The 25417-nt window shown below is 37.3% G+C and overlaps 7 protein-coding genes across 7 annotated transcripts in view; 4 read left to right on the top strand and 3 right to left on the bottom strand.

Annotated features, from left to right (window-relative positions):
- LOC104809715 (multifunctional methyltransferase subunit TRM112-like protein At1g22270) overlaps window positions 1-364 on the top strand; it is a 1031-nt gene extending 667 nt beyond the window's left edge. Inside the window, exon 2 of the mRNA XM_010535773.2 lies at window positions 7-364. The gene's annotated coding sequence lies outside the window, so the exon portion shown is untranslated. The remainder of the gene's footprint in view (window positions 1-6) is intronic.
- A 630-nt stretch (window positions 365-994) lies between these two features.
- Window positions 995-2172, bottom strand: LOC104809714. The gene is made up of 2 exons (XM_010535772.2): window positions 1772-2172; window positions 995-1687 (listed from the first exon to the last, which is right to left on the bottom strand). The coding sequence occupies exons 1-2, from the start codon at window positions 2009-2011 to the stop codon at window positions 1232-1234; spliced, it is 696 nt and encodes a 231-aa protein (XP_010534074.1). The 5' UTR covers window positions 2012-2172; the 3' UTR covers window positions 995-1231.
- Window positions 2173-5631: 3459 nt separating this feature from the next.
- Window positions 5632-8007, top strand: LOC104809711 (uncharacterized methyltransferase At1g78140, chloroplastic-like). The gene is made up of 8 exons (XM_010535768.2): window positions 5632-5879; window positions 6120-6223; window positions 6342-6503; window positions 6591-6672; window positions 6934-7127; window positions 7210-7321; window positions 7391-7495; window positions 7577-8007. The coding sequence occupies exons 1-8, from the start codon at window positions 5709-5711 to the stop codon at window positions 7715-7717; spliced, it is 1071 nt and encodes a 356-aa protein (XP_010534070.1). The 5' UTR covers window positions 5632-5708; the 3' UTR covers window positions 7718-8007.
- Window positions 8008-8420: 413 nt separating this feature from the next.
- LOC104809712 (uncharacterized methyltransferase At1g78140, chloroplastic-like) lies at window positions 8421-10920 on the top strand. Its single transcript, XM_019202134.1, has 8 exons — window positions 8421-9069; window positions 9243-9346; window positions 9488-9628; window positions 9717-9798; window positions 9985-10178; window positions 10264-10375; window positions 10443-10547; window positions 10636-10920. The coding sequence occupies exons 1-8, from the start codon at window positions 8890-8892 to the stop codon at window positions 10789-10791; spliced, it is 1074 nt and encodes a 357-aa protein (XP_019057679.1). The 5' UTR covers window positions 8421-8889; the 3' UTR covers window positions 10792-10920.
- LOC104809713 lies at window positions 10805-13472 on the bottom strand. Its single transcript, XM_010535771.2, has 3 exons — window positions 12805-13472; window positions 11512-12403; window positions 10805-11416 (listed from the first exon to the last, which is right to left on the bottom strand). The coding sequence occupies exons 1-3, from the start codon at window positions 12992-12994 to the stop codon at window positions 11002-11004; spliced, it is 1497 nt and encodes a 498-aa protein (XP_010534073.1). The 5' UTR covers window positions 12995-13472; the 3' UTR covers window positions 10805-11001.
- A 3369-nt stretch (window positions 13473-16841) lies between these two features.
- LOC104809710 (inactive TPR repeat-containing thioredoxin TTL3) lies at window positions 16842-19390 on the top strand. Its single transcript, XM_010535766.2, has 5 exons — window positions 16842-17661; window positions 17758-17953; window positions 18052-18227; window positions 18333-18666; window positions 19019-19390. Exons 1-5 carry the CDS (start codon window positions 17021-17023, stop codon window positions 19226-19228), a joined length of 1557 nt encoding a protein of 518 aa, XP_010534068.1. The 5' UTR covers window positions 16842-17020; the 3' UTR covers window positions 19229-19390.
- A 1296-nt stretch (window positions 19391-20686) lies between these two features.
- On the bottom strand, window positions 20687-22261 carry LOC104809709. Its single transcript, XM_010535765.2, has one exon. It carries the CDS (start codon window positions 22009-22011, stop codon window positions 20965-20967), a length of 1047 nt encoding a protein of 348 aa, XP_010534067.1. The 5' UTR covers window positions 22012-22261; the 3' UTR covers window positions 20687-20964.
- Window positions 22262-25417: the final 3156 nt, after the last annotated feature.

Raw genomic sequence — 25417 nt, 5'->3', positions numbered from 1 at the left:
GGGGAGGGGTTGAATCCTGCCGATGTTGGTGACCTTAAATTATTAATGAGATGCAATCCAATGCGATATATCATATTCTTGAACAAAAAAAGTTTTATTTTACCTTCTCTGTGTCCTTACCGGATCCTAACCTCTGTGTTACAAGATTGTGGTGAGAAAAAAGTGCGTTAACATCAGTAGCTTTCCAAATTGCTGACTTTGCCCTAATTTTTGGATCTCTGATCTAGAAGGGACTTGCATAGTTGTACTGTACTGAAGAAGGCTATTAGAGATTAAGTTCTGAGAATGACCCAGATGGTGGATTCTGCAAATCTTATTTTCCATTGTATTAGCTTCGTGCAACATTGTTAGTTTCTTCTCCTGATCTAACAATCTCTGCCTGTGGAGATGTTACTCCTGCATAAAGTTTGGGATTTGCCGCTCTACTTTGAGATCAATCTTCATACACTTGTATACAAGGTAACTTATTGCTGCTGAGGGATATAAAACAGGCAAAATGGATCCAATTAAGATACTGAAAACAAATACAGATGGAGCTTCGAACTGTTCTGTAAGAACCTGGAGCAAGCTGGGTAAAAGGCCGGTGCAGAATGCAGAGGGATGCTTCCTCTCTCAGTGATCTTCAAGCCTGTGGCTAAAGTACGAAGCTGGATTTGACCTGCATGTATCTGGAGCTGTCGTCTCACTGCTTCAAAAGGGTATATGACTATATGGCTGCTTCAGCAGTCAGCACAGGATATGGCTCCGTACAAGCGAGTCCTGTTGGGTTCCAACACGAGCCGGTCCAGAGCATTGATGAGCTCTGGACCCTGCTGCTTCATGTCTTTTAAGTCCTGATGGGCTGATTTAAGAATGTTGCAGACACTGTAGAACACAGCATCTGATGAACCCAAGTTTACTCACAGGACAACCTCTTCTTCCCCCTCCAAATGGGATATTACTCATTCGTTCTTCCCTTTTTGAAGTGGATACCAAGAACCTCTGGGTGCGAAACTCATCAAGACTAACTTTATAGTTTTCACTTATGCATACATGCTACGTCAAGTACATACAAATAGTTTGGGAGACAAAAGACCAGCAAATTAGGATAAAATCTGTTTATAGAAGGATTAATGAGCGTTTTCACTGCGCCTATATATATGTAACTTATCCATATCTAGTATTGGATCATTTCCTGGTACAATATGGAAGAAGATCTAGAGAAACAGAGGAAGCATAGCCTTCAAATTACTTAACATAGGAGGCTAAGTAAACTTGAAGAAGGCTTGAAGAGGTCCATAGAGTCGTGATCATGTGGTGGGTGCATGAACTTGCAGTTAGGGCACACTGGAGCTGATTTGCATAGCATAACCAGCATGTGACACTTCTTACACACTGTTGCTACCAGCTCTCTCTTCTTCTTCTTCTCATCTTCATCCTCTTCACCCTCAAATGAAAGCCATGAAGGGCACCGGCTTAGACCTATCTGCCCCACCCCATTCTTCTTGTTCGAACTCGTGAAAGTTTCACCTGTGGATGATTTTGCCTTGTCTTGAATTGATGATTGATAAATCTTCTGCTTTATTTTTTGCCCAGGTGAATCAGATGGCAAAAGGTTCAGCTCGAGGTCTAGGCTCATTTTCTGACCTCTGGAACCTGCTGGCTCTTCTGGGTATCTGCTACGATCTTCAGATGCTCTTGACTGATCCTGAAAACATCGATGAATCATGTTTTCATGCATGTTTGTGGGCATATACACGACCTGCATACACTTATATACAAGCATGCATACCTTAGCGTCTAGGCGTTCTTGCCAGTCCAAAGGTAGAGGAGTGCGGAGGTGGAGCTCAACGTCGAACGTTATTGATGATGTGCTTCCTGAGTCTGTCCCTTTGTTGAGCAGAGTGGACTCGAGCTTGCCTTGTGACCCATCTTCTTGCTTCCTCTTCTTGAATGAACTGTGGAGCTCTTCTCTGTAGACAGGGATCCCCCTCTTTCTCGACCAGAGGGTCCCTTCTTGCACAGAAACCATCAGAGCTCTTGTTCTGTGTTGAATTCTCACTCTCCGATGTTAGGAGGAAACTATCAGATAGACTTGAAGGAGTTTGTGAAGGTTTATATATAAGAAGACCCCCACAGGAAGTTATTGTCCCCAACGGCTCTTGTAGAGTAATTGAATCAGCCCACCAATATAAATTATGTTTCTCCAACTATGTACTATAACGTAATAGTTATATATATATATATATACACTCTTGATTTTTCTTATTATAATTTGAGAGAGGGGAAAACAAAGAGGAAATACATAAATTAATGGGGATCCGATGCGGGAGTTCCAAGTTGGGTGTGTTCAATAACTGAGAGGGCATAGCTCCAAGGAACTCATTTAAATGCTTAGATGTGAAGTTCTAACCAACTCTTCTTTTCTGCACCATCATTGTCGTCATCATCATCGACATCTGGGCATATGATGCATGCAACTATATTATATATATATATATATGTGTGTGTGTGTGTGTAAACATTATGAGCCAAAACTTCTTTCCGTTTCAGTTTGTCTTCATCCACCACCATCGTCATCTTCAGCATCATGTATTCGTGTATGATGTATATATGTATGCATGCAAATATATGTGTACGGTGAATTGCATGCACTTGATCTGAATGATGGATGTGCAACTTACAAGTGCGTATATGTTGTGTGTAAATGATGCATGCGTATATGTTTGTGTGAATGATGCATTCATATGTGTATATATATATATTTAACGTATGAATATTATATGTTCATTCGCATGCAGCTTTTCTATGGTGCACCATGCGTGTAAAAGAGTACGCAATTTTTTTTTCCAATTATGAGAAAAAATCTACGTCCCAATATAATTTAGGGTTTCAAGTTTTCGTGGCCATCTTATTTTTTCATGCAAACTCAACAATCATCAAGATTCACGTACAACTAATATTCAGACAGGTTCTTATCAATTCCATGTCTAATTAAGAAGATAGATTCGAGTTTTTCAAATCGAAGACTGTCACTCGATGCGGAAACTTATAGGATTAGTAATGATGTAATTAAGTTTAAGTTTAAGTTTTGGATTTGTGATTGTATTTCTGAAATAAAGTAAAAATGTGACGGTCGAGGGGGAAGTGAAATGGCAATAAATGTGAGAGACACTAAATACAGTTGAAGGGGGGAAGGTTTCATGACTTGATGAATGCCGATGCAACTTTAAATACCCCCCACCCCTCATTTAACTCCCACTTTTGGATAACCCTTCCTCCCCATCACCAAGAGAAAAGAAAAAACATTCATAACATATATACAATTATATGTTAAAATCTTATTTCAAGTACTTTTTTTAAATATTTGAAATATATATAGTTTAATAACGACGTCATTAAAGCCTTCAACGCCCTCCCAACACATGAGTTTCCAATTGATAGAATGGTAATTTCGTTCTTGTTTCCAAATTCGAGCATTGGCATTATATATCATGACACGCTCAAGAGACAATATAATCAAATTTTCAAATGCACACTCACTACAACGTACGACTTCTAAATTCGAATTAAATTATAGATATGTATGCATAAGTAGGAGTATATATATTTCAATTTCTTTATGAAAAAATAATGAAGGCTTTTAAAGCTCGCTAACACCAACGTCGTCCATGCATGCAACCACAATGAAAGAAAGGCTTTTAAAGCCCTCAACACCCTCGTCAGCTATAAAGATTCATGTCTTTCATTTTATTTATGGCTCGTACCAGAAACTTTTAATTCTGAAAATTCAAGTAATGACATAAAAGAAAACTCAAAGTGACAATTAATTCTAAAAAAATTCAAGGATCAGTACTCGTCTACCCGTTTCCATTATATAATTCCGATCGGACATCAATGCTCGTTCAGATATACGCATTGAAGTGTCTTAACAGCAGCTTCTGAATTACAATGAAGTGATTTTTTTTGGTTAAACCCATAGAATTCTTGCATATATCAAAACTATGTTTCCGAACTAAATCCTTCGGGGTCTAGTGCAGTGGTTAATTAAGAGACTATAATTTTTCAAGAGATCATGGGTTCGATTCCACTCTCCAGCGAATTTGTGATCCTTTGAGTGGTTTACGTGTTACACATGATTTGCAGGTTATTACGTGGAGTCGGAAGGTTTATCACTGCGCTCGAAGGGCTGTGACACGATCCTGTAAAAACTCTCTTGAGAATTCTAACAGAGTTGTCAAGTGCCAACCAAACTTCGCGATTTCAGAGAACGAATAGAAAGATTTACCATAAGATCTCGATTGAATCTTTTCCCTCTCCGATCCAAATTTTAAAAATCTAGACACTCACCACAGTTATAGGATTGTAAAAGAGACAAACTTGTATAGTGCTTAGCCTTGATCCACAATCGTTTTACTACAAATGATTTAATTTCATTATTAGACCAGAATTTTTTTTATATCCTGTTAAGAAACACGTTAACCTAACCTTGGGCTAGATCCAATGTACAGTTTATTAGATCAATTTCTAACATTAATGTTGACCCAAAATCAAGTTTAAATTCAATAATAATTTTTTTCTCCATGTTATTTCTTTTTTTTCCTCCTTACATGATAATTTGGATTAACTAGATTACTAGATAACGAATGTAGTAGGTACTGTCCCGACCACAGTTTTTGGTGGACTTCAAATTAGCCGTCAATATAGCTTAAAAGTTAAAACCTTGTTTTTATTTGAAAAAAAAAACTTACAAAAAGAAAAAAGAAAAGAATTTTACATGTGAGATCTAATTGGAATGAACACATTTTATAGGCAACGAAAGGCATGTGACAATGGAAACAGAAATAGGGAAGATATCCTTATAAATAGGGTTGGATTTGCCTAGAAATTAGGTTTGAGTGGACCGCATTAACTATTTGAAATAAATGGAAACATTACTATATCATACAGAAAATAAACAAATCGTTACAGTCTTGGACCGTACGTATTTATTCCTGAGGTTGGGTATACATTATTTGTGTGGAGCTTCCGTATATAGTGTACTTAGTCATTGATATTTTGAGACAGGGAGAGTTAGGAATTAGATAAATCTAATTTAATGGCCCAATTAAAAGTTGCCTAACTTGTCCCTATCGTACAAGTTGCAAAAAGCAATGCAACAATGAGATCGATCATTACATGTGACATTATATCTCTAAATGAATAATAATTCTCACCAATTTAAGTTTTTGTATTTGGATGGATTACTAGTAAGTAATATTTTACGGCTTTCGCATTAACCGTTTAAATTTGAAATATAAAACATTATACCAAAAAACATATCATATACTGGCATATAAAAATTATTTTGTAGTAGATGTTAGTATATGAATTTCTATTTTCTATTTAGTGTTGCCGTGTTGATGTTTTGAAGCCTAATATTTTGGTGTCTTTCCTGTTTTAGGTATTACCTAATTCTCGTTTGCTCAAAGGGATATGGTTGGTCTCTCGGATTGGGCTAAGTGGGCCCTCTGTTGGGTCAGACAATAACTGTTCAAACTCAAATAGGCTATCTCCTTATGGGCCCATTTTATACTCCGTGGGCTGAATGAAGCCCATATGGTAATCCCAAGACAATATATATATTTTAAAATTATCTTTGCCACCGAAACATTTATCAATTTTTAAGGGAAAAAAATATATGATTCCCTTTTATCGAACCTTCGTGCTCAGTAGCTAGACACGAGGGCATGAAAATGTTGACGGTTATCGCCGGAAGGTTCTCGCCGGTACTTCTGCCTCCGGGAATTTCCAGTTCGAGATTCTCATCCTTCAACTCCGTCGCTCGGAGACGCACTCTCTTTGTTTCTAGATCGATTCGCGCTTCTTCCGCCGCTGTCTCCATCGAGACGAAGCCCAAGGTACTCCCTCGTTCTTTTTTAGCTCGCTCTTCGCACGATTTTCCGTAGGGAGAGATTTGATCTTTACGATTAAGAAACGTAATGCATGGATTTGGGGGTTTTAGGATCTGTCCGAGGGATTCAGGCCGGTGTTCGACTCGCTTTTTTGGTTAATTTGTTGTATATTCTTCAGGAAATTTCTGTTCGTGATCTGGGGTTTTAATTAGATGCTCTTGTTTTCTGGTGACTCAATTCGCGCAGGAGGATCCCGTACCTGTAGCGGAGAAGGAGAATATAGGCGAGAAGAACGTTTTGGCCTGCCCCATTTGTTTTAACTCCTTGGCACGGGTTAATCAACCTAATGGGTAAGTGTGAGTTTCATTATTCGTTAGAAATTGTCATTTTCCAAAGAAGAAAATCGATAAATGAAGTGATCAATCATGTTTCTTGAGAGGCAAGTTAGTTGATTGTTGTTGATGCAAGAATTGAAATTTGGCACATCAGAGAATCTACATTGGGCACATCGTTGCAATGCGTTACATGTAAGAAGAATTACTCTGGTTGTGAGACACATCTTGATTTGACTGTGGCTGGTGAAACCAAGCAATATGGCGAACAAATGCCTCTCTCCACCGAGTTATTCAGGTGTGGGTTGATGATTTTTTTTAACATATTTTACTTCCGATTCTGCTATTTCGAAAAATCAAATTCTGTAGATGTGCTGATTAACAGGCTTCCTTTAGTCTCGTTCCTCTACGAGAGGGGTTGGCGGCAGAGTTTCATATGGGGAGGTTTTCCAGGACCAGAGAGAGAGGTGAGATGGAATTTCTCTTCTTTGTTAAAGGTTGATCCTTTCTTTGCAGTTACTTACAGGAAAAACTTGTAGGATTTAGCTTGTTTGCTGTAACAATGGGTAGATGAAATTCAATGTGAAAGAACAACGAATTGGGTCCATATCACAAATACCATCTGTATTGCTTCACATGATAAAGCTGCTGCTAAAACTTAAAATGGAGGGTTAGTGTTTCATGTGCTTCGTTTGGCGACTAGCACCTTGTCCATTACTGTTGCGCAGTTTGAAATGGCTAAGGACTACTTAAAGCCAGCTTTGGGAGGGAAAATAATCGACGCCAGTTGCGGCAGCGGGATGTTTTCCAGATTATTCGCCAGAAGCGGATTGTTCTCCCAAGTGATTGCCCTGGATTACTCAGAGAACATGCTGCGACAGTGCTATGAATTCGTAAATCAAGAAGAAAACTTCCCCAAAGAGTAAAAGGCTTTCACGTAGTATAAACATCTGTTTTGTAAGATTTGGATCATAACTTTTACTTTGCTAGTCTTTCCTTTCCAGGAAGATCGTTCTGGTTCGGGCAGACATCTCTAGACTTCCCTTCCTCTCAGGTTCAGTGGACGCTGTGCACGCTGGTGCCGCTTTGCATTGCTGGCCTTCACCTGCCTCAGCAGTAAGTCCTTGTTTTTGAGCACACTGGATAATCTGGGAATGTTTTAAATGTTTCTTCTGGATCTTGTAGGTTGCAGAAGTAAGCCGTGTTCTTCGGCCTGGAGGTGTGTTTGTTGCCACCACATTCATCAATGAGCCTTTAAGTTTTATCCCATTCTCGAGGAATATTCGCCAGGTACATCCAGTCTTCTCTCCATTTTCTTCTCATAAATTGCTCCTCTGTCCATGACTGATTCCCTTGGGGTGTGCATTTTAGGGGGTGATAAGGTATTCGGGTTCTCACTTCTTTCTAAGCGAACGTGAGCTCGAAGACGTCTGCAGAGCCTGCGGACTCGTTGGGTTCAATTGCGTGAGGAATGGGCCCTTTATAATGCTCTCCGCTACAAAACCCAGATAAGCTTTCACCCTTTAACCCATAACAAAAATGTTGAGAAAAAATGTCAAGATTACTATACTACACGGTAAATAAATAAATCATTACATTCTTAAAACGTAAAAAGGAAAAAAAAAAAAACTGATCAAGCTCCAGACACAATGATCAACTACTTTAATGTCTTGTTATTTTATTAAATATTACAATGTCATAAGATTCTTTGACCATACGTATAAGATCGATCATTACATGTAACTATATGTATATATCGATAAATAGTAATGGTCATCAATTTAAGTTTTTGCATTTTGCAAGTGGATATTCTTTTGGGTAATTTTCATTAATTTCTTCATGTGAAATGATGTAAAAAGAATTTCTAAAATTTTCGTACGACAGATTTATTTTTACATTTATAAAATGTTTTATTATAATTCTTAAATTTCCTAATTATACCAAGATGACATTGATATAGAAAATTTGTTGATTGGATGGATATTCTATATGGCATCGCACATCATAATATCATATGCCACGTTAAGTGATGTGGCACGTAAGACATTAATAAACGGTTTTTGGATTAATATTTTGTCTAGATATAAATTTAAAAATATATTTATTAAACGAAAAATTTAAAAATTAATTTTTTTTATTGTTTTATAAATTTTAAAATTTATCTTATTTTTTTTATATTTTTACGACTTTCATTTTAAATTTGAAATAAAAAAAATTATAAAAAACATAACATAAGCCGATATATAAATTTTATTTTGTATCAGATTTTGGTATATAAATTTCTATATTGTATGTAGTGTTGGCCTTTCCTAAGTCTCGTCTGCTCATTCACAGATTGAAAAGGAAATTCTTGGTTCCTCGGATTGGGCTAAGTAGGCCCTCTTCGGTTGGATTAGACAATGTTCAATTATATATGGTCAAACTCATATGGGCTCTCCGTTAGGCCTATTTATGCTATTATTGGGCTGAATGGCCATATGATAAGCCCAAATCCTATACCCTTTAAAATTCTCATTGCCACCGAAACATTTATTAGTTTTCAAGGGGAAAAAAACTTAAAATATATGATTACCTCTTGCTGAAGCTTCGGGCTCCGTAGCTAGACACGACGGAAATATTCAAGTTCCTAAAAGTGCCAGCTATATCAGAACGATGTCAGGCTCTTCGCCACCTGCGGCTCTAGTATGTTCCAAGGCATTAGAGGTCTGAAAATGTTGACGGTTATCGCCGAAAGATTCTCGCCGGTATTTCTGCCTCCGGGAATTTCCAGTTCGAGGTTCGCGTCCTTCAATTCTGCCGCTCGGAGACGCACTCTCTTCGTTTCTAGATCGATTCGCTTTTCTTCCACGGCCGTCAAGCCCGAGGTACTCCCGCGCTCTTCTTTAACTCGCTCTTCGCACGCTTCGGCGTAAGATTTTGGGGGGCTAGGGTCTGTCTGATTTTTTGGTTAATTTATTGTAAATTCTTCAGGAAGTTTATATCGTGATCTGGGGTTTTAATCAGATGCTCTTGTTTTCTGGTGACTCAATTCGCGCAGGAGGATCCCGTTCCTGTAGCGGAGAAGGAGAATATAGGCGAGAAGAACGTTTTGGCTTGCCCCATTTGTTTCAACTCCTTGGCAGGGGTTAGTCAATCTACTGGGTAAGTGTGAGTTTCGTTGTTTTGGCTAGAAATTGTCATTTTCCAAAGAAGAAACTCGAGAAATGAAGTGATCATTCATGTTTCTTGAGCGGCAAGTTAGTTGATTGACGTGGATATAAGAGTTGAAATTTGGCACATCAGTGAATCCACATCAGGTACATCGTTGCGATGCGTTACTTGTCAGAAGAATTACTCTGGTTGTGAGACACATCTCGATTTGACTGTGGCCGGTGAAACCAAGCAATATGGCGGACAAATGCCTCTCTCCACCGAGTTATTCAGGTGTGGGTCGATGATCTTTTTAACATATTTTACTTCCGATTCTGTTGTTTGGAAGGAAACCAAATTCTGTACATGTGCTGATTAACAGGCTTCCGTTAGTCTCGTTCCTCTACGAGAGGGGTTGGCGGCAGAGTTTCGTATGGGGAGGTTTTCCGGGACCAGAGAGAGAGGTGAGATGGAAATTCTCTTATTCGTTAAAGGTTGCTCCTTTCTTTGCAGTTACTTACAGGAAAAACTAATAGAATTTCTGCATGTTTACGGTGACAGTGGGTAGATGGAATTCAGTGTGAAATGGAAGGTTAGTGTTTCATGTGCATCATTTGTCGACTGACACCTTGTCCATTACTGTCGCACAGTTTGAAATGGCTAAGGACTGCTTGAAGCCGGCCGTGGGAGGGAAAATAATCGACGCCAGTTGCGGCAGCGGGATGTTTTCCAGATTATTCGCCAGAAGCGGATTGTTCTCCCAAGTGATTGCCCTGGATTACTCAGAGAACATGCTGCAACAGTGCTATGAATTCGTAAATCAAGAAGAAAACTTCCCCAAAGAGTAAAAGGCTTCCACTTGTAGTATATGAACATCTGTTTTCTAAGATTTGGATCATAATTTTTACTTTGCTAGTCTTCCTTTCCAGGAAGATCGTTCTGGTTCGGGCAGACATCTCTAGACTTCCCTTCCTTTCAGGTTCAGTGGACGCTGTGCATGCTGGTGCTGCTTTGCAGTGCTGGCCTTCACCCACCTCAGCAGTAAGTCCTTATTTGAACACCTTGGATAATCTGGGAATGCTCTCAACGTTTCTTCTGGATCTTGTAGGTTGCTGAAATAAGCTGTGTTCTTCGGCCTGGAGGTGTATTTGTTGCCACCACATTCATCTATGAGCCTTTAAGTTTTATCCCGTTCTCGAGGAATATTTGCCAGGTAAACTCAGTCTACTCTCCATTTTCTTCGCATACATTGCTTCCCTGTCCATGGCTGATTGTGTATTCATCGGGGGTGTGCATGTCAGGAGGCGACAAGGTATTTGGGTTCTCACTTCTTTCTAAGCGAGCGTGAGCTCGAAGACATCTGCAGAGCTTGTGGACTGGTTGGATTCAACAAGCGTGAAGAATGGACTCTTTATAATGCTATCCGCTACAAAACCCAGATAAGATTTACCTTTTAACCCACAACATAAATGTAGAGGAAAACAAAATATCTTTCCTTGACACTGTATACAATAATCTCATTGTACAGCGTGTGTACATTTCCTGTACCAATACTGTTTGAGTGAAGTTTCCTGTTCTTTTTGCTATGAACTATCTACCTACGTTTCCAAACCTCAGCTGCATAAATCAACGGTTTCTCTTTGTCCTGATCGGGACCCATCTCATCTTCAACATCCCTCATACTCCATTTCGGTCACACTTGCCTCCTTAACGGATGGCTCTCCTGCAGAACTTTCCGGAAGCAGTTCATGCATCTCTGACTCGATCAAGGCTTCCATCTGAGCCCGTTGCCTGTCGATAGGATATGTGCAGTAGAGAAAGGAGTAGATGAAGCAGCAGGCCGCCATTGGGATTCCTATAGATGTATACAGAGCTTTTGCCAGGGAAGCTGCGTTCTCTCTATCTGCGTTTATCTCCTCTGATCTTGTTGACCCTTGCAGGATCGGCTTATATCCATAAACATGCTGTGCCAGAATTCCGACAATAGGAGGAGCAAACGATGACAGAACCGACTCAAATGATCTGTCCAAAGCATAGACACTTGTCCGTGACTTCTCTGGAACGATCTCTGCAAAGATGGGGCTGCATTGTCGCCAAAGCGGAACAACGTTAGAGAGAAACACCAAAGTCATAGAGTGACGACAAGAACAATGTGTTTCACACAAGAGAAACTTTACTTGTTGGTGGCGGGAGCATTCCAAGAAACAAACAGACCTAACACGACTAAGACCAAACCATGGATCACAACAGTGGAAGGATCATATGGTAAGAACAATAAGAGTATGGCAGCGAGCGGGATGGCTGAGGCGGAACTGATCTGAGCCAGGATGATTCTGCCAGAGTTGGGAAGACGGGTCGAAAGGAGATCCCCCATTTTCCCTCCGAGTAAGCCTCCGAGAGAAGATGCAGCCACGAAAAGACCCATCAAGAAGGCAGTTTTCCCATGAGAGAACCCTATGAGCTCCAGCCACATGGGAGCAAATGACAGAGCCGACCAAGGAAACGAACCGGTCACTCCCTGAGCCACAATGATCTGAAAGGACCGAACTTTCACGACAGCCTCAACTTCCCGACCCAAATCCTTAATTTCCGACCACAAAGACTTGCAGGGAACTCTCTGATTAACCTCAACCCTGTCTTTCCCAAAGTGCGGGTCATCAGCATAAACACGGACAAGTACACCGACAATGACACTGATCAACCCGACGAGATGGAAGGAAACTCTCCAACCAGGGATGCCCATGAAGGTTATGGGAGCTATTAACACAGAGCACAGCCCACCTATGATCGAGCCGAGGTTGCCTGTGAGCTGTAACCATCCAAATGCAGTGCCACGGTTAGTATCGTCTGTTGAGTCAGCTACTAGGGACTGGATTGCCGGGGCGACCAGGGCTAGGCCAATGCCATTGAGAGCTCTGGATACAGCGACCTGTTCATCCAGATACCGCATGGGTGTCAGGACATTACAGCATGTTCCGAAAAGGATTGAAAATGCAATAAACAGAAAGAGAAAAAAAAAATCCAAGAGCCCAAACCCGAAACAACAAGCTTGAAAGTTTTCTACTTTCACTTTCTTATCATCCGTACACAAAACCCAGAATCCTTGTCTTTGCCGTTTTCCATTAATTTCCCATCAAATAAAAAAAAGCCCGGATTCCCACTGGTTCGGAACATTCTTTTGAAGGAAACCTCGTTTGCCATATCCTATGGAGCTGACTCTTCCCCTCGGGTACTCCTTCCTCTCTCCTACGTATCTGTTGATGATCCACCCGATTTCTGTCTAAGCATAATGCTTAATATATATTTTCTCTGTGCAAAAAAATTCAGGTGCATGCCCTTGAAACCGAGGCATTGCTGCAACTTCGCCGACACGAAGAGGCTTACAATACATACAAGAAAGGAACCAAGCTTTTCAACATCGATGGTTTCATCAAGATTTCCGGTCTCCCCGCTACTTCTTACCTCTTGACGGTGGGAGCACAGGTTTACATAGCAGCAGGAAGGTATGCCGAGTTTGAGCGTCAGCGACCCCAGCCCCGTGGGATCGGTGTGTAGAGCCGCGCCGACTTCCTTGTAAACCCCTGGAAGCAGAGACTCGTCCGCTCTCTCCATTATTCCGGCCAGGTTCACCAGAACCAACGTCAACGTCTCCGCCTTCATCTTCCCCCCAACTCGTTGTTCTTTCTATCTGATTCTGTGGGTTTGATCGGGTATTTCGATTTTCTCCGCGAACTGATCGAAATTGGAAAAAAAAAAAGGTGAGAGGCGGTTGGCGTCAATGGTGGGGGATTGCGGTAACGTTATTTGTACGGATGAGCGAGATACCGGTAGCCGTACGGACAAAGAATGAATCGGAAAAGCAATCTACGAAAATTCCATGATCCATCTCGTTTCCGTGGAGGTACCCACTTTGGATTACGTTATTCTAAAATCATCTTTGACCGGATAACGTATATTCCAAGTCCGATGACTCTGTACTCTCTCTGGTCCTCAAATGGGCCGTGTATTTGGGCTTTATAAAACCCATTTAAGTCTAGAGGCCCAACTTATTGTGGTACCAGAGTATTTAAAATGTTTTGTTTTTTACAGGATATGTACATATCCCGATATAAATATCAAAGATTTGTATCTCTATTAGATATATTTTGTAAACGGTCCAACGTATTTTTTCTGAAGGCATTTTGGATTTTCTAACGTAGCGCATTTATTTGACATACATACATATATATATATATATATATGGCCGCAAAATATCCCATTCTTTGACGATTAAAAACCTGATACAAAACCAAAAAGTGTACCTCTTATTCGTGTTTATGGGCTGCAATAAAACAAAATATGGGGATGGAGTCCACATGAACATACACACACACAAAATCTCCAAGTGGTAGACCAAATCTGTCACTTATATGTGTATGCCTTTCCCAGTGTTTCAACCTTCAATCCAAAGCTTATCCTCCATCTTCCCCCCTTTGTCAAACTACGTCCGCTCGTGGGCCCATTTATATGTGCACAATCAATGCTATTAATTAAAATTATCGGTTATACACATTGTATATTTACACACACACACACACATCCAATTGAACAATGTTGTTTCTGTCTGATCATTTATTTTGTAAGGTTGGTAATTATTTTTTCCACCGTACGACTAGTAATGATTTGGTTAAACAGAAACGTAATCATAAATGTATAACGGCACTGCTACAATTATATATTAGTAAAAAGTAATCCAAAAAAGCAACACACATATATGTATATATGTTACATACATTTTGTAAATTCCGACGTCTCTTCATCAAAACTCTCGACAAATTAGCGGTGTTATATGTGTATCTGTACTCAAATATAAAATTTTGTATGGATATCATTTGCAGTCTCCTCCTCTTTAACAAAAATTGTAAAATAAGACGCTTCAAACTTTATTGGCCGATCGTGTAAGGATTTTGAGAACTTTGAGTACAATGGAAGTATAGATATGACTTCTCTCCCTGTGTGTGTGTATATATATATATATACCCTTAATACATTTTGCCCCATCTTCACTCGTAAAACTCGTTGCATCCTCCTTATCCTACTATCCACGTCAATGGAAGAACTTCACAGTGGAAATATCTTGAAGCAACGGAGATTACAAAACAAGTTTCTCAAGTCGTAAACTTTTGACTGCTTTTTTGGTATTTTAGCTATATACCAAAATAAATTTAAAAAAAAAACAAATAGATTTGAGAGAATCTATTTATGTGGCCTTTTTGGTTTTATTATATTCCCTATTCATATCTTTAACCCTATGGTTTTGTTTTGTCGGCAAAAATAAAAGCATGCAACTGATACATGTCATTAGCTAGACATTTGATGTCCATAAAGATTCTTTTTTATTAAAAACGAAACTCATATCATATTGTCCATGCGAATCATTTTACAATATTCGTCTAGCTTTAAAGGATTTCATAGTGTTATTTATATAGTATGCTGGTTAAATTAATTTAAAAAATGGTACATAGAATTTTGAAAACTGAAAAAAAATATGTGTTTTTTTTTGCGGGATGAGAAATATAAGATGGGTCAAAGTCAAACATGTAAAACGAAAGGAAACTGTCCTACCGGATATGAATTTACGAAGACGGCACCGACTACGACAACCTCAGTACACTGTACGGTCCATCTCCGTCTCCCTCATTCATCCGTTGATCCCGGACGAGGACGACAATTACAAATACATATATATGTATTTTTTTTGTAACTGTAAAATACATATATATTAATAACTACATATACGAGAAATTTAATGTTTGCAATTTTATAATTATGATAGCGCCGTGTGTAATCAACATGCATTCACTTGCCTGTCCATCTATTGATATTTATTGTTTTATGATATTGTCGGAAGCTTTTATTTGTTCTTAGATTTTTATAATAGTGGCTAAAGACATTCGCATAATTACTTTTTATTATTATTATTATTATCATTATTGTTGTTGTTATAGGTAGCAAAAATAAACGAGGGATAAGTATTTTTTTTAATGATTGCATATGTGTAATGTGATATTTATGGAATTTTAGTTTACTCTTTAAATCAACTTTTCAATATTCCCTTGTCCATGAAAAAGATGAAACCAAAAAGAAATATATGATTGATCGAAATTCTACCAAAACCAAGTCTCTAGAAACCGCGTAAATCACATTGTAATAGTTGTAATAAAAAAACAGAATAAAGAATGAATGAATATTGTATTTTTTTTTTGAAAATATGGATAATTAAAATTTTAATCGTATATTTTAAATATCTAAAAAATATATTCTGTGTTTTTCGTAAACTTACGAGCGAGATTGGAAGAACTGCAAATATATGCAAAATTGGTGACGATATCAAATATGAAAATATCGCGTTAGTTAGTATAATTTTTATATTAGTTTTAATAATTTCTGCATGGAGATAAATATTATACATAACTCGCAAATTTCGTGTGGTGGAGTGAAGCACTTTTGGCGATTACCCCAATTATCTCTTAATTAATTAATACATGGTGCTTACACAAAGCACTCAAATACAAGAGGATAAACTTAATTAATCCATTGATTATTCCCTTTAATAAAGGGAAAAAAATTTAAAATCCACCCTTCGGACCAAACCTTTTGTTAGTGTCATACAGACCAATGCCATTATGATCGTTTGGTAGAAAAAATCTCAACCTCTTCTATACCACAATTATTATGTTTTATTTTAACAATATTTATTACATTTTTACCATTAATATGACGAAAATAATTCATCACTCACGAAATTGTTTTCTGTTTCACCCTTCTTGGTTGTTATCAAAGTTTTATTTTTATTTAGAGGTGGGTATTAAAATTAAAATACAAAACTATATATGGAATCCACCAAAGGTTTTGGATTACGTTCTAGATCGTACTCATGTAATCTTTCACCAGCCTCCAAATATATATTTGATCGCTGTATTGCTGGTTACTGAGATTTATATTAAATTCGAGGTGGGGTCAACGAATATGTTATTACAATCATAATCACCTTGATTTATTCTATACGAATATCTTTCTCGAAAATATTTCCGAAAAAATATAATCCCTTTGTCGGTCGGGCAATCAACCCCCCTGGCCCCCTACCCACCCCAAAGACAAAAAAATATACTCCATCCGTTTCAAAATATTTGTAGTTTTAGTTTATTTTCCATGTTTCAAAATATTTGTCATTTTACATTTCCAAGATAGTTTTTTACAATAGTTTCCAATTTTATCCCTCCCAAATTCTAATAAATTATTAGTGATAACATTATTTTTATCATTAAATAAGGTTACATGTGTCTTTTTCTTTCTTTTCTTAAAAAATGTGAAAAATCCTAAAACTACAATTAATCTGAAACGGAGGGAGTATTTTTTATTTTCTAAAAAGATAAAGTGTCTCAAATTCCACACGATTAATTCGCATTAGAATTTATAATTTGTCTATTTTTGTTTTAGATCGCGAGGAGGAGAGGGCAAGTAAAGTTGGTTTCTTGGAAACCACTCCACAGTGCCTTTGTTAGGTTCATATATAAATTCATAGAATTTCATCTCCCAAGTCAGAAACCAGAGATCCGCTGTTTCATCCAAAGGTTCACAGTGCTCTATCATCTTCAAAGTTCTTACCTTTTTTCCTTCTCTTTCTTTCTTTTTTTATTTTCGAAGATGGTGAAGCTGAAGACAATCTCGACGGAGCGAAAATTGGGTTGCGGGAGTCTCCTCGGAGGGTTTTTCCAAAGCTGGAGCCCTCGCCGGAGGAAGCCATGTCTGCCGGAAAAGCCGCCGGAGGAACCGTATTTGCCTCCCAAGTCAACCACCACAACGAACCCTCCGAGAAAATTGGCAGAAACCCCCAAAAAGAAGCCAAAACCCGACGAACATTTTCCGAGAAAATCATCTGATTCCGGGAGAGTATCAAACTCCTCGACATCATCGAGAACAGATGCCAAGAGGCTGGTGGGAAACGGTGTGATGGGAAATATCATCGTGAAACATCCTTCTTCACTGGTAGCCGTGGAGAGAAGGAAGGGGAGAGAGGGCAAAACGTTAAATCGCAGATTGGAACCTGAGGTTCTGAAGAGTATGGGGAACGAAGAGTATTCTCGAGGAAGGTTTCGGGAGGCATTGGTGTTGTACGAGAGAGCTATTTCAACTGACCCCAAAACGGCGACGTATTGGTGCAACAAGTCCGCCGCTTTGATAAGCCTCGGTCGTCTTCTCGAGGCTTGTGATGCGTGCGAAGAAGCCATCAGATTGGATCCGAGCTACGAGAGAGCTCATCATAGGCTCGGCACCCTCTACGTCAGGTAGAGTCTTTGGTCTCTCTGGTTTGAATTCACCCCAAACGTTTCTCTCACGTGACAAATAAAAAGGATGGAATTGCACCACCTGCCTGCCTGCAGATTGGGAGAGGCTGCAAAAGCTTTGGAGCACTATAAACGAGCGGGAAAGCACGTAGAGATGAAACACGTGGAACAAGTCCACGATGTCATAAGAAGCATCAAGAGATGTGAAGATGCTCGCAAATCTAGAGAATGGAACATTCTTTTGAAGGAAACCTCGTTTGCCATATCCTATGGAGCTGACTCTTCCCCTCGGGTACTCCTTCCTCTCTCCTACGTATCTGTTGATGATCCACCCGATTTCTGTCTAAGCATAATGCTTAATATATATTTTCTCTGTGCAAAAAAATTCAGGTGCATGCCCTTGAAACCGAGGCATTGCTGCAACTTCGCCGACACGAAGAGGCTTACAATACATACAAGAAAGGAACCAAGCTTTTCAACATCGATGGTTTCATCAAGATTTCCGGTCTCCCCGCTACTTCTTACCTCTTGACGGTGGGAGCACAGGTTTACATAGCAGCAGGAAGGTATGCCGAGTTTTTTTTTTTATAAAAAAAAAAACAGAACAACCACTTGCCGTTTCTCTTCTAGAAGAAAGAAAAACGTGTTGTTTTTTCCCGTCTTGTCGACAGATTTGAGGATGCAGTAACGGCGTCCCAGAAAGCGGCGAGGCTAGACCCGAGCAACGGAGAGATAAGTAGAGTGGGTAGGAGGGCAAGGGCGGTTGCATCGGCAAGACTCAGTGGAAACTTGCTCTTCAAGGCATCGAAATTCGACCTGGCTTGCGTGGTCTACACGGAAGGGTTGGATCATGATCCCTACAACGCCCTCTTGCTTTGTAACAGGGCAGCCTGCAGGTACAAGTTGAACCAATTCGAAAAGGCCCTCGAGGATTGCACCTCCGCCCTCCACCTCCAACCTTCATACACAAAAGCAAGACGACGTAGAGCCGAATCTTATGTAAAGGTACTCCACTTATATATATACATAGTTTATATCCATATATAATCGTCTCAAATATTTCAAGAATGAAGTCTATGTTAAGATAACAATTTAGATCATTTTATTAAAAAAAAAACAATTTAGATCCTGTGAATATTTTTTATAAAAAAAATTACACTATTATATCTCAAACATGTTTGGATTTTATATATAAAATCATTATAATACTAATAAATCGAATTTTTGTTTATTGTGATCATTATAATTTTTTTAAACCAAATACTCGTTATTAATATTTTTTATGTTTTATCAAACAATTCTTCTAATGTGATTAAATAGATATAAACAAAAATTCAACCTTGATTTTGGAACGTAGTTGGAGAAATGGCAGCTTGCAATTCAAGATTATGAACTATTGATGATAGAGACACCGGGAGACGAGGAGATTAGGAGATCCTTGGCCGAAGCCAAAGGCCGGTTAAGTCAGCAATCCGGTGGATATGTCCACATGGGAACCGGTTCAGATTTGGTTTTGGTAAACCGAGTTGAGAAAAGCTCGGGGGAACTCCTCACCCAAAGTGTATAGTTTCCGAAGCTTCAATGATTGGGTGTGCGAGTGTCTTTTCTTTGGTAATTTAGGTGTGTTTTCTTGTTTGGTAATTTATTTGATTTTAAGGATTTTTTTTTTCACAGGGTATGTCCATTTCTTTTGTCGTGAATGAAAAAAAAAATTCACGTGTTGCGACTTTTTTTCATTGCAACCCAAAATCTTTAATATCCTAAGCTCGTAACAAAACCGAAGTAATTAATGTATAAAAATTTTTCTTTACTCATTATATAACATAAACATCCAGTAATAGAAAATTTAAACGCTTCCAGAAAAGGATATGGGATCCGTATCTTTCCATGAAGATTTTCCAAATTAAAAATAGATTATGCAACATTCTTATAACTCAAATTTAAAATCTATAATAGGGTTATATAGCTTAATATCCAAATCAAATTAAACACGAAGAGTGTATAAAAATAGAATTTATATACTGTTATAACTATTATTTGGTTTTATTGTATTGTTGTATTAAGAGTTATATTATATATTATAATTTATTTTAGTTGATAATTATAAAAAAAAACAGTAATGGTCATATAATTTGAGAAATCACATATTTCATGTATAACTATAAAAGTTCACCTATGGTTTATGGACCACAATATCCTCTCCATAAAGGATTAAATGGTCCTAAACTCAGTTTATCGGCCAATTTCACCATTCGACCATTGGTGGACTCTTTCCTCTTAAGACTCTAGATGGTCTAGAGGGTTGTATAGAGATTAAAAGCACAACACGAGACTAGTCAAATATCAATGATGATTCCAAACTTACCGTTTCGGAAGAATAAATCTGGTAAGGGTTACTTCTGATTTCTTTAACCTTTGTGTAATTATTATATGCTTTCACTTTTAACGTGTGATTATAACTTTCACTGATAACGGAATCTGCTGACCTTCTGGCTTTGTATAGTATCCCAAACCATCGCTCTCAATTTTTAGACGTAGATATATTGGTTTGGGCAAAATATCTTCTTATTTCATTATTTATTTTAAAAAAGTTTATATATATTTATATCAATTATAAATATATAAAATAACATAATTGTATTTTTTTTATTTTTAAATAATTAAGTTATTTAATAATCATTACTATCGTTTAGTATTAAGCATAATTAATTATGAAAAATTATTAATTAAACTTGTAGTTAGAATTCTGTGGATATTTATTTTCCTAATATATAATATTAAAATACATTATTTATTTGCTTTAAATTCACGAAACCAAATGGATATCCTCGAATTACCAAAATATTTAATCGGGTTATAAATACAGAGTTGATGGTACTTGATGAACTGAAGTTTGATTCCATGCATATGCATTAGATATTTTGTGAATAGCTTGCCCCAAAAACCTTAAGAGTTAGACCCATCCATAAAATATTCAAGGGTTTATGAACATAAAGCATCGAGATACGAACCATACATATATATAAAGTGAAAACGTAACCAGATCTTGATCTATTAAAGCAAACATTTTGTACATATTATTATGACTTGTATTACATGCAACTCTGTTAAATATCATCAACTCACGAAACATAAGAGGAAACACAAAAACTTCAAGAACAGAGCCATTGAAGAACTCGAAGCATGTAGAGAGAGAAACTTAATAATACACGTAATAACCCAGTCATAAAATCACTGGAAAATCATATAAAAATGCTTACGAAACTTAATTTTTAAAAAATATACGACGATGGTGATGGATCATCATCTCTTCCAGCTTCGACTTCTGGACAAGGGATCTTTGATTCCTCCGACAACCCAAGTTTCCTTGGCAATGTCTGAAGAGAGTCTGTAGAACTCTGTGTCGTATCTCATCACCACCAAATTCATATTCTCTTCCTCCATTAACGACCTCAGATCCTTTTTCTTCTTCTTTTCTTTATCCTTTTCTTGATCTTCACGTCCTTCTTCACGCTTTACTGTACTTTCGAATCCTTGATCCTTGCTATGTTCTTGTTCTGTTTCCGTCTTCTGTTCTTCTAACCAGCTTTTCGCCGGAGCAGACCTGCACCGCATCAGAAGCAGCGCATTCGGCGGCGGAACCGCCGGTTCCACGTCTGTATTCCCGTTTTCTATATTGTCCAAATCGCAGGAGCCGCGTTTGCGTTCACATTCACGTTTCAGCGCATTGTTCCCGTCGTTTTGATTCTCCTGTAGGACCATGAACCACTTCGGAAACACTGTTCTGGAACTCTCTTCTTCTTCTTCTTCGATCTCGTCCTCCTCCTCTTGGTTATCCTCGCGATCTTCCTCGTCTTCCGTGGAGATATCGTTATGAGGGAATGATCCGAAACACCGGAAATCGAAGCGGACGTTTCTGAGGCACGTCAAGAAACCCATCACGTCTTTCTTGAAGCCGAAGAATCTTCCCTGAGATCTGCTGCTGTGTATCCTCTCGATCTCTTCCATCACAGACTGCCAGTTCTTGCACGCGCCTTCTCTGGCGGCGCGTTTGCTCGGCCGAACCTTAATCTGACCGGCACACGTCACCTTCGGCGACGTGGGCTCAGCAATCTCTCCAGCGGTGGTGGAGCCCACCTGCCTGGTGCTGTGTTTCGCCCAAAGCAAAGGACTCACGTGCCCGCCGACGAGCTTGCTGACGTGGCGGCGGTGGAGGGGGATGACGTGGCGGCGGTTCTTGGAGTCGGAGGGGCGAGCAGGGCTGGAGATGGGTTTTGGAGGCAAGGCCAAGTGGGATCTTGATGGGAAACATACCAACAAATCTGCAGAGTGAGCAGATCTTCCTTTCATGGCCTCTTCCCTCTCTTTTCTTGGGGTTTGTACTTTCGATGGATCTTACGAAGAATTGGTTCAGCTTTTTTTCTGTTGTTGTTATCTGATAAGATGTTTAATTCTTTCGCACTTCGAACTTCTTGTGTGCTGACAGCTCTGCATTCTGCCTCTTCCCTTTTAACCGAAACCCTTTTCCGAATAAATATTTTTTTAAAAATGTGTTGTGCGTCTTTACCAACTGTGTTTTTTTCACACTTTTCTCTATGTGTGGATATGTAATATTTACAAGTATTAATATGAGGAAATGGGGTCACAAATGAAGTGAAGTGAAGTGGGACAATTTTCTATTATAGATAACATCTACATATATAAAGCCTTCATATATACATATATTCATAATATGTGTAATAACACATGCGTAAATATTGTCTTGATATAATACGTCCTGAATCATTAAAAGATTTAAATTCGAAAATAGTAACCACTGACCACACAAAAATGTTGTTCACTGCTTCGTGCAGTAACATTTGATTATTTTGATGGCAATAGCTCTATGACTAAATATTTGTTATTTTCAAGTGGAGAATTGAACAATTCATCCCCAATATTGAATTGTTCGTTTGAGTCAATGTTCGTGCCAATGGGATTCGGTTGCAACGATCTAATAAATGATGATGACATCTAACGTACCAGATGAATATATACTTATATAAGTAATAAAATACAAGGTTAGAACCCTAAATGTATAATGAGAATATAGTATTAAACAATTAGTCTACAAATATAGAACATTAATATCAGTTTTTATAATAATAAAAAATTGGACAAAATGTCTCAAACTTGAACATTAATATCCCGTTGGCGAGTGGTTGTAATAGAATTTGCTCCATTAGATTAAAGTTGGAAAGGTTTCGTGAACTTTACTTTGCCAACTTCACAATATATATACATATATATCATATATATATATATACATAATATGATAGATACATTTGCACATTTCCATAACAAGAGAAAAAGGGAAGAGAGAATAGAAAAGAGGCATAAAAGGAAAGGAAAAGGTAGGAAGGGCACGAGGCTTGTTTCATAATCCAATGATACCCACAAAGCTGTTTGAGTGGTCACGTCCTCCTTTTCTTAGTCATTTACACCCCCCACCAAACTCTATATATGTATCCATGCCTTTTTATTGTTATAAACCTTTCCCCAATTCTAATATATTATTCGAAGGATAAATAGATTAAAAAAAAAACGGAAGAAAATTATATCAAGATCATACGGCAATCTTTACAAGATTAGGAATGTGTCTGAAAGTGTTTAATGAACCGAATCCGAACAACTTCATTGGAAAACCTATATAAGATGGATCCAAAAAAATTTAAATCTTGGAGGAATTATTGCCATTCATCGCTTTCTTTTTGTTAGAGGGAGACACATCATATTTTTCATCCAAAACACTTATATCAATATGTGTGTGTGTATATATATATTTGATTGTGTTATAAGATATTCATGTGTCATATGATCTTATCTAGTATATATTTGATGTTAAGTAATGATAATATATATGGAAGTGATGAACTTATTGGAACATGAGAATATTTAGTAACTCAAATTTATAAGTTTTCTATGATTCGGAACTATTTTACACACAAAGAAAAGATTGTTCTTTTTTTTTATCAGACGAGACCGAGTATTGAGTTATGGAAAGGATGGTAGGAAAGTAAATCCCTTGACATGAGATACGGAAGATTAGTAGCTAATTAAAAAATTAAGCATATTTATTTATACAAATAAAATTGGTAAAAATTATACGCAAAACATATAATAAAATTTAGGATAAAATTTTCTATAAGGTGGATTTAGGGTTTCTTATTAGATAGTCATGGTGACAGCATGTTGAGGTACATTTGTTTTTGGTGTGAAATGGATGATTTGGTTAAACATGTAGATGTTTTGCTTTTAGGTTCAAACATTCCCTTTAATTATCTAATTAATGACGCAAGAAAAAGTTAATCATAGAGAATTTGATGCAACAATTCTGTCAAATGGTCCATCATTGATCCATCAAATGCTGATTTATATAAATTAATCAGATATCATCTAGATATATGAATATATCAGATTTCGTGAAGATATTAATTAAAAAATATGGAAAAACGAAATAATATCAAATTTTACATTATATATATATATATATATATATATATATATATATATTATTTATATGACTATCACAAAAATTACACGATTGACGATACATCCGGTAGTTTTGTTTTTAATACTCGCCATCGTTCTAAATTAAATTCAGACCTTACACTATATACTGAATTATCTAAAATATCTATTGGAGATTATCATTGTACTAACCTTGGAAATGATATGCAGAATCTAAAACAAATATATATAGAATAACCATTGATATATATTATTATATTCTAATATATATATATATATATATATATTATTACGCAATTATTTCTTTATGTGAAAGGTGAACGGTGGAGAACATGTTGATATAATAACACTAATTTATTAAAATGTGGATAGATTAAAAAAAACTAGAAAACTAGAAGCTAATGTCTTTTTTTCTTTCCATGACTTTTTTTTTTTTAAAAAAAAACACTTTATTCAATAAATCTTGTGAAGTCTTATCGCATTCGGTGATATGTAAAAACAACAGTTTGGCAAGTAAATTTTGACCTTCTTTTCTATAAAGTTGAAATTTATAAAAATCAATTAGTTCCCATGAAAAAAAAATGTTCAAGAGCATCTTAGGTAGGTGTAGGAAATTCTCCAAACTTGTTAGTGATGTTGAAATAATAATTCCATCAATCTCTTAAAATGTGGTTATATATATATATATACACACGCACACTTTATAATTTAAATTAATTTTCATTTTGTTGCGGTGGATATCATAAATGGCTGGCCCCAAATATTCAAGAAATAAAGAAAGAAAAAAGTTAGATACATTTCATCGTGATGGGTTAGACCAACATGTAGGTCTAGAATGAGTGAACCAAGAGGAAGCAATTTCATTATAAAGGGAATTATTAAAGAGTAAGACTTTTATTTTTGAAAAAAAAAATAGTCTTTTTGGGTTATAAATTATTATAATATATGAGATTTGGGTATTCACTTATTTGGGAAAAAATTGAAAAACATGTGGGTAGGGCTTTAGGACTAGCAAAAGTCGTGTGGAAAAATTAGCCAAACTTGAAATTCCCCCAAACTTAGAATCACAATCGTAACATTTATTTTGATAGAATCTATTTAGCAATAAATCTATATAGAATGCGGATAAATAATATTGTGAATTCAACTTGGTAAGTTGGTATTTTGGATTACAAAACAAATATAAATAATAAAATAAACAAATTCAACATATTTACAGATTATTACACAAAGTTATTTCTTTCTT

Source organism: Tarenaya hassleriana, unplaced genomic scaffold, assembly GCF_000463585.1.
Source record: "Tarenaya hassleriana unplaced genomic scaffold, ASM46358v1 Cleome163, whole genome shotgun sequence".
Lineage (NCBI taxonomy): Eukaryota > Viridiplantae > Streptophyta > Magnoliopsida > Brassicales > Cleomaceae > Tarenaya > Tarenaya hassleriana.
The sequence above is the reverse complement of the archived record's forward strand: the minus strand, read 5'-3'. Positions and strand labels throughout refer to the sequence as shown.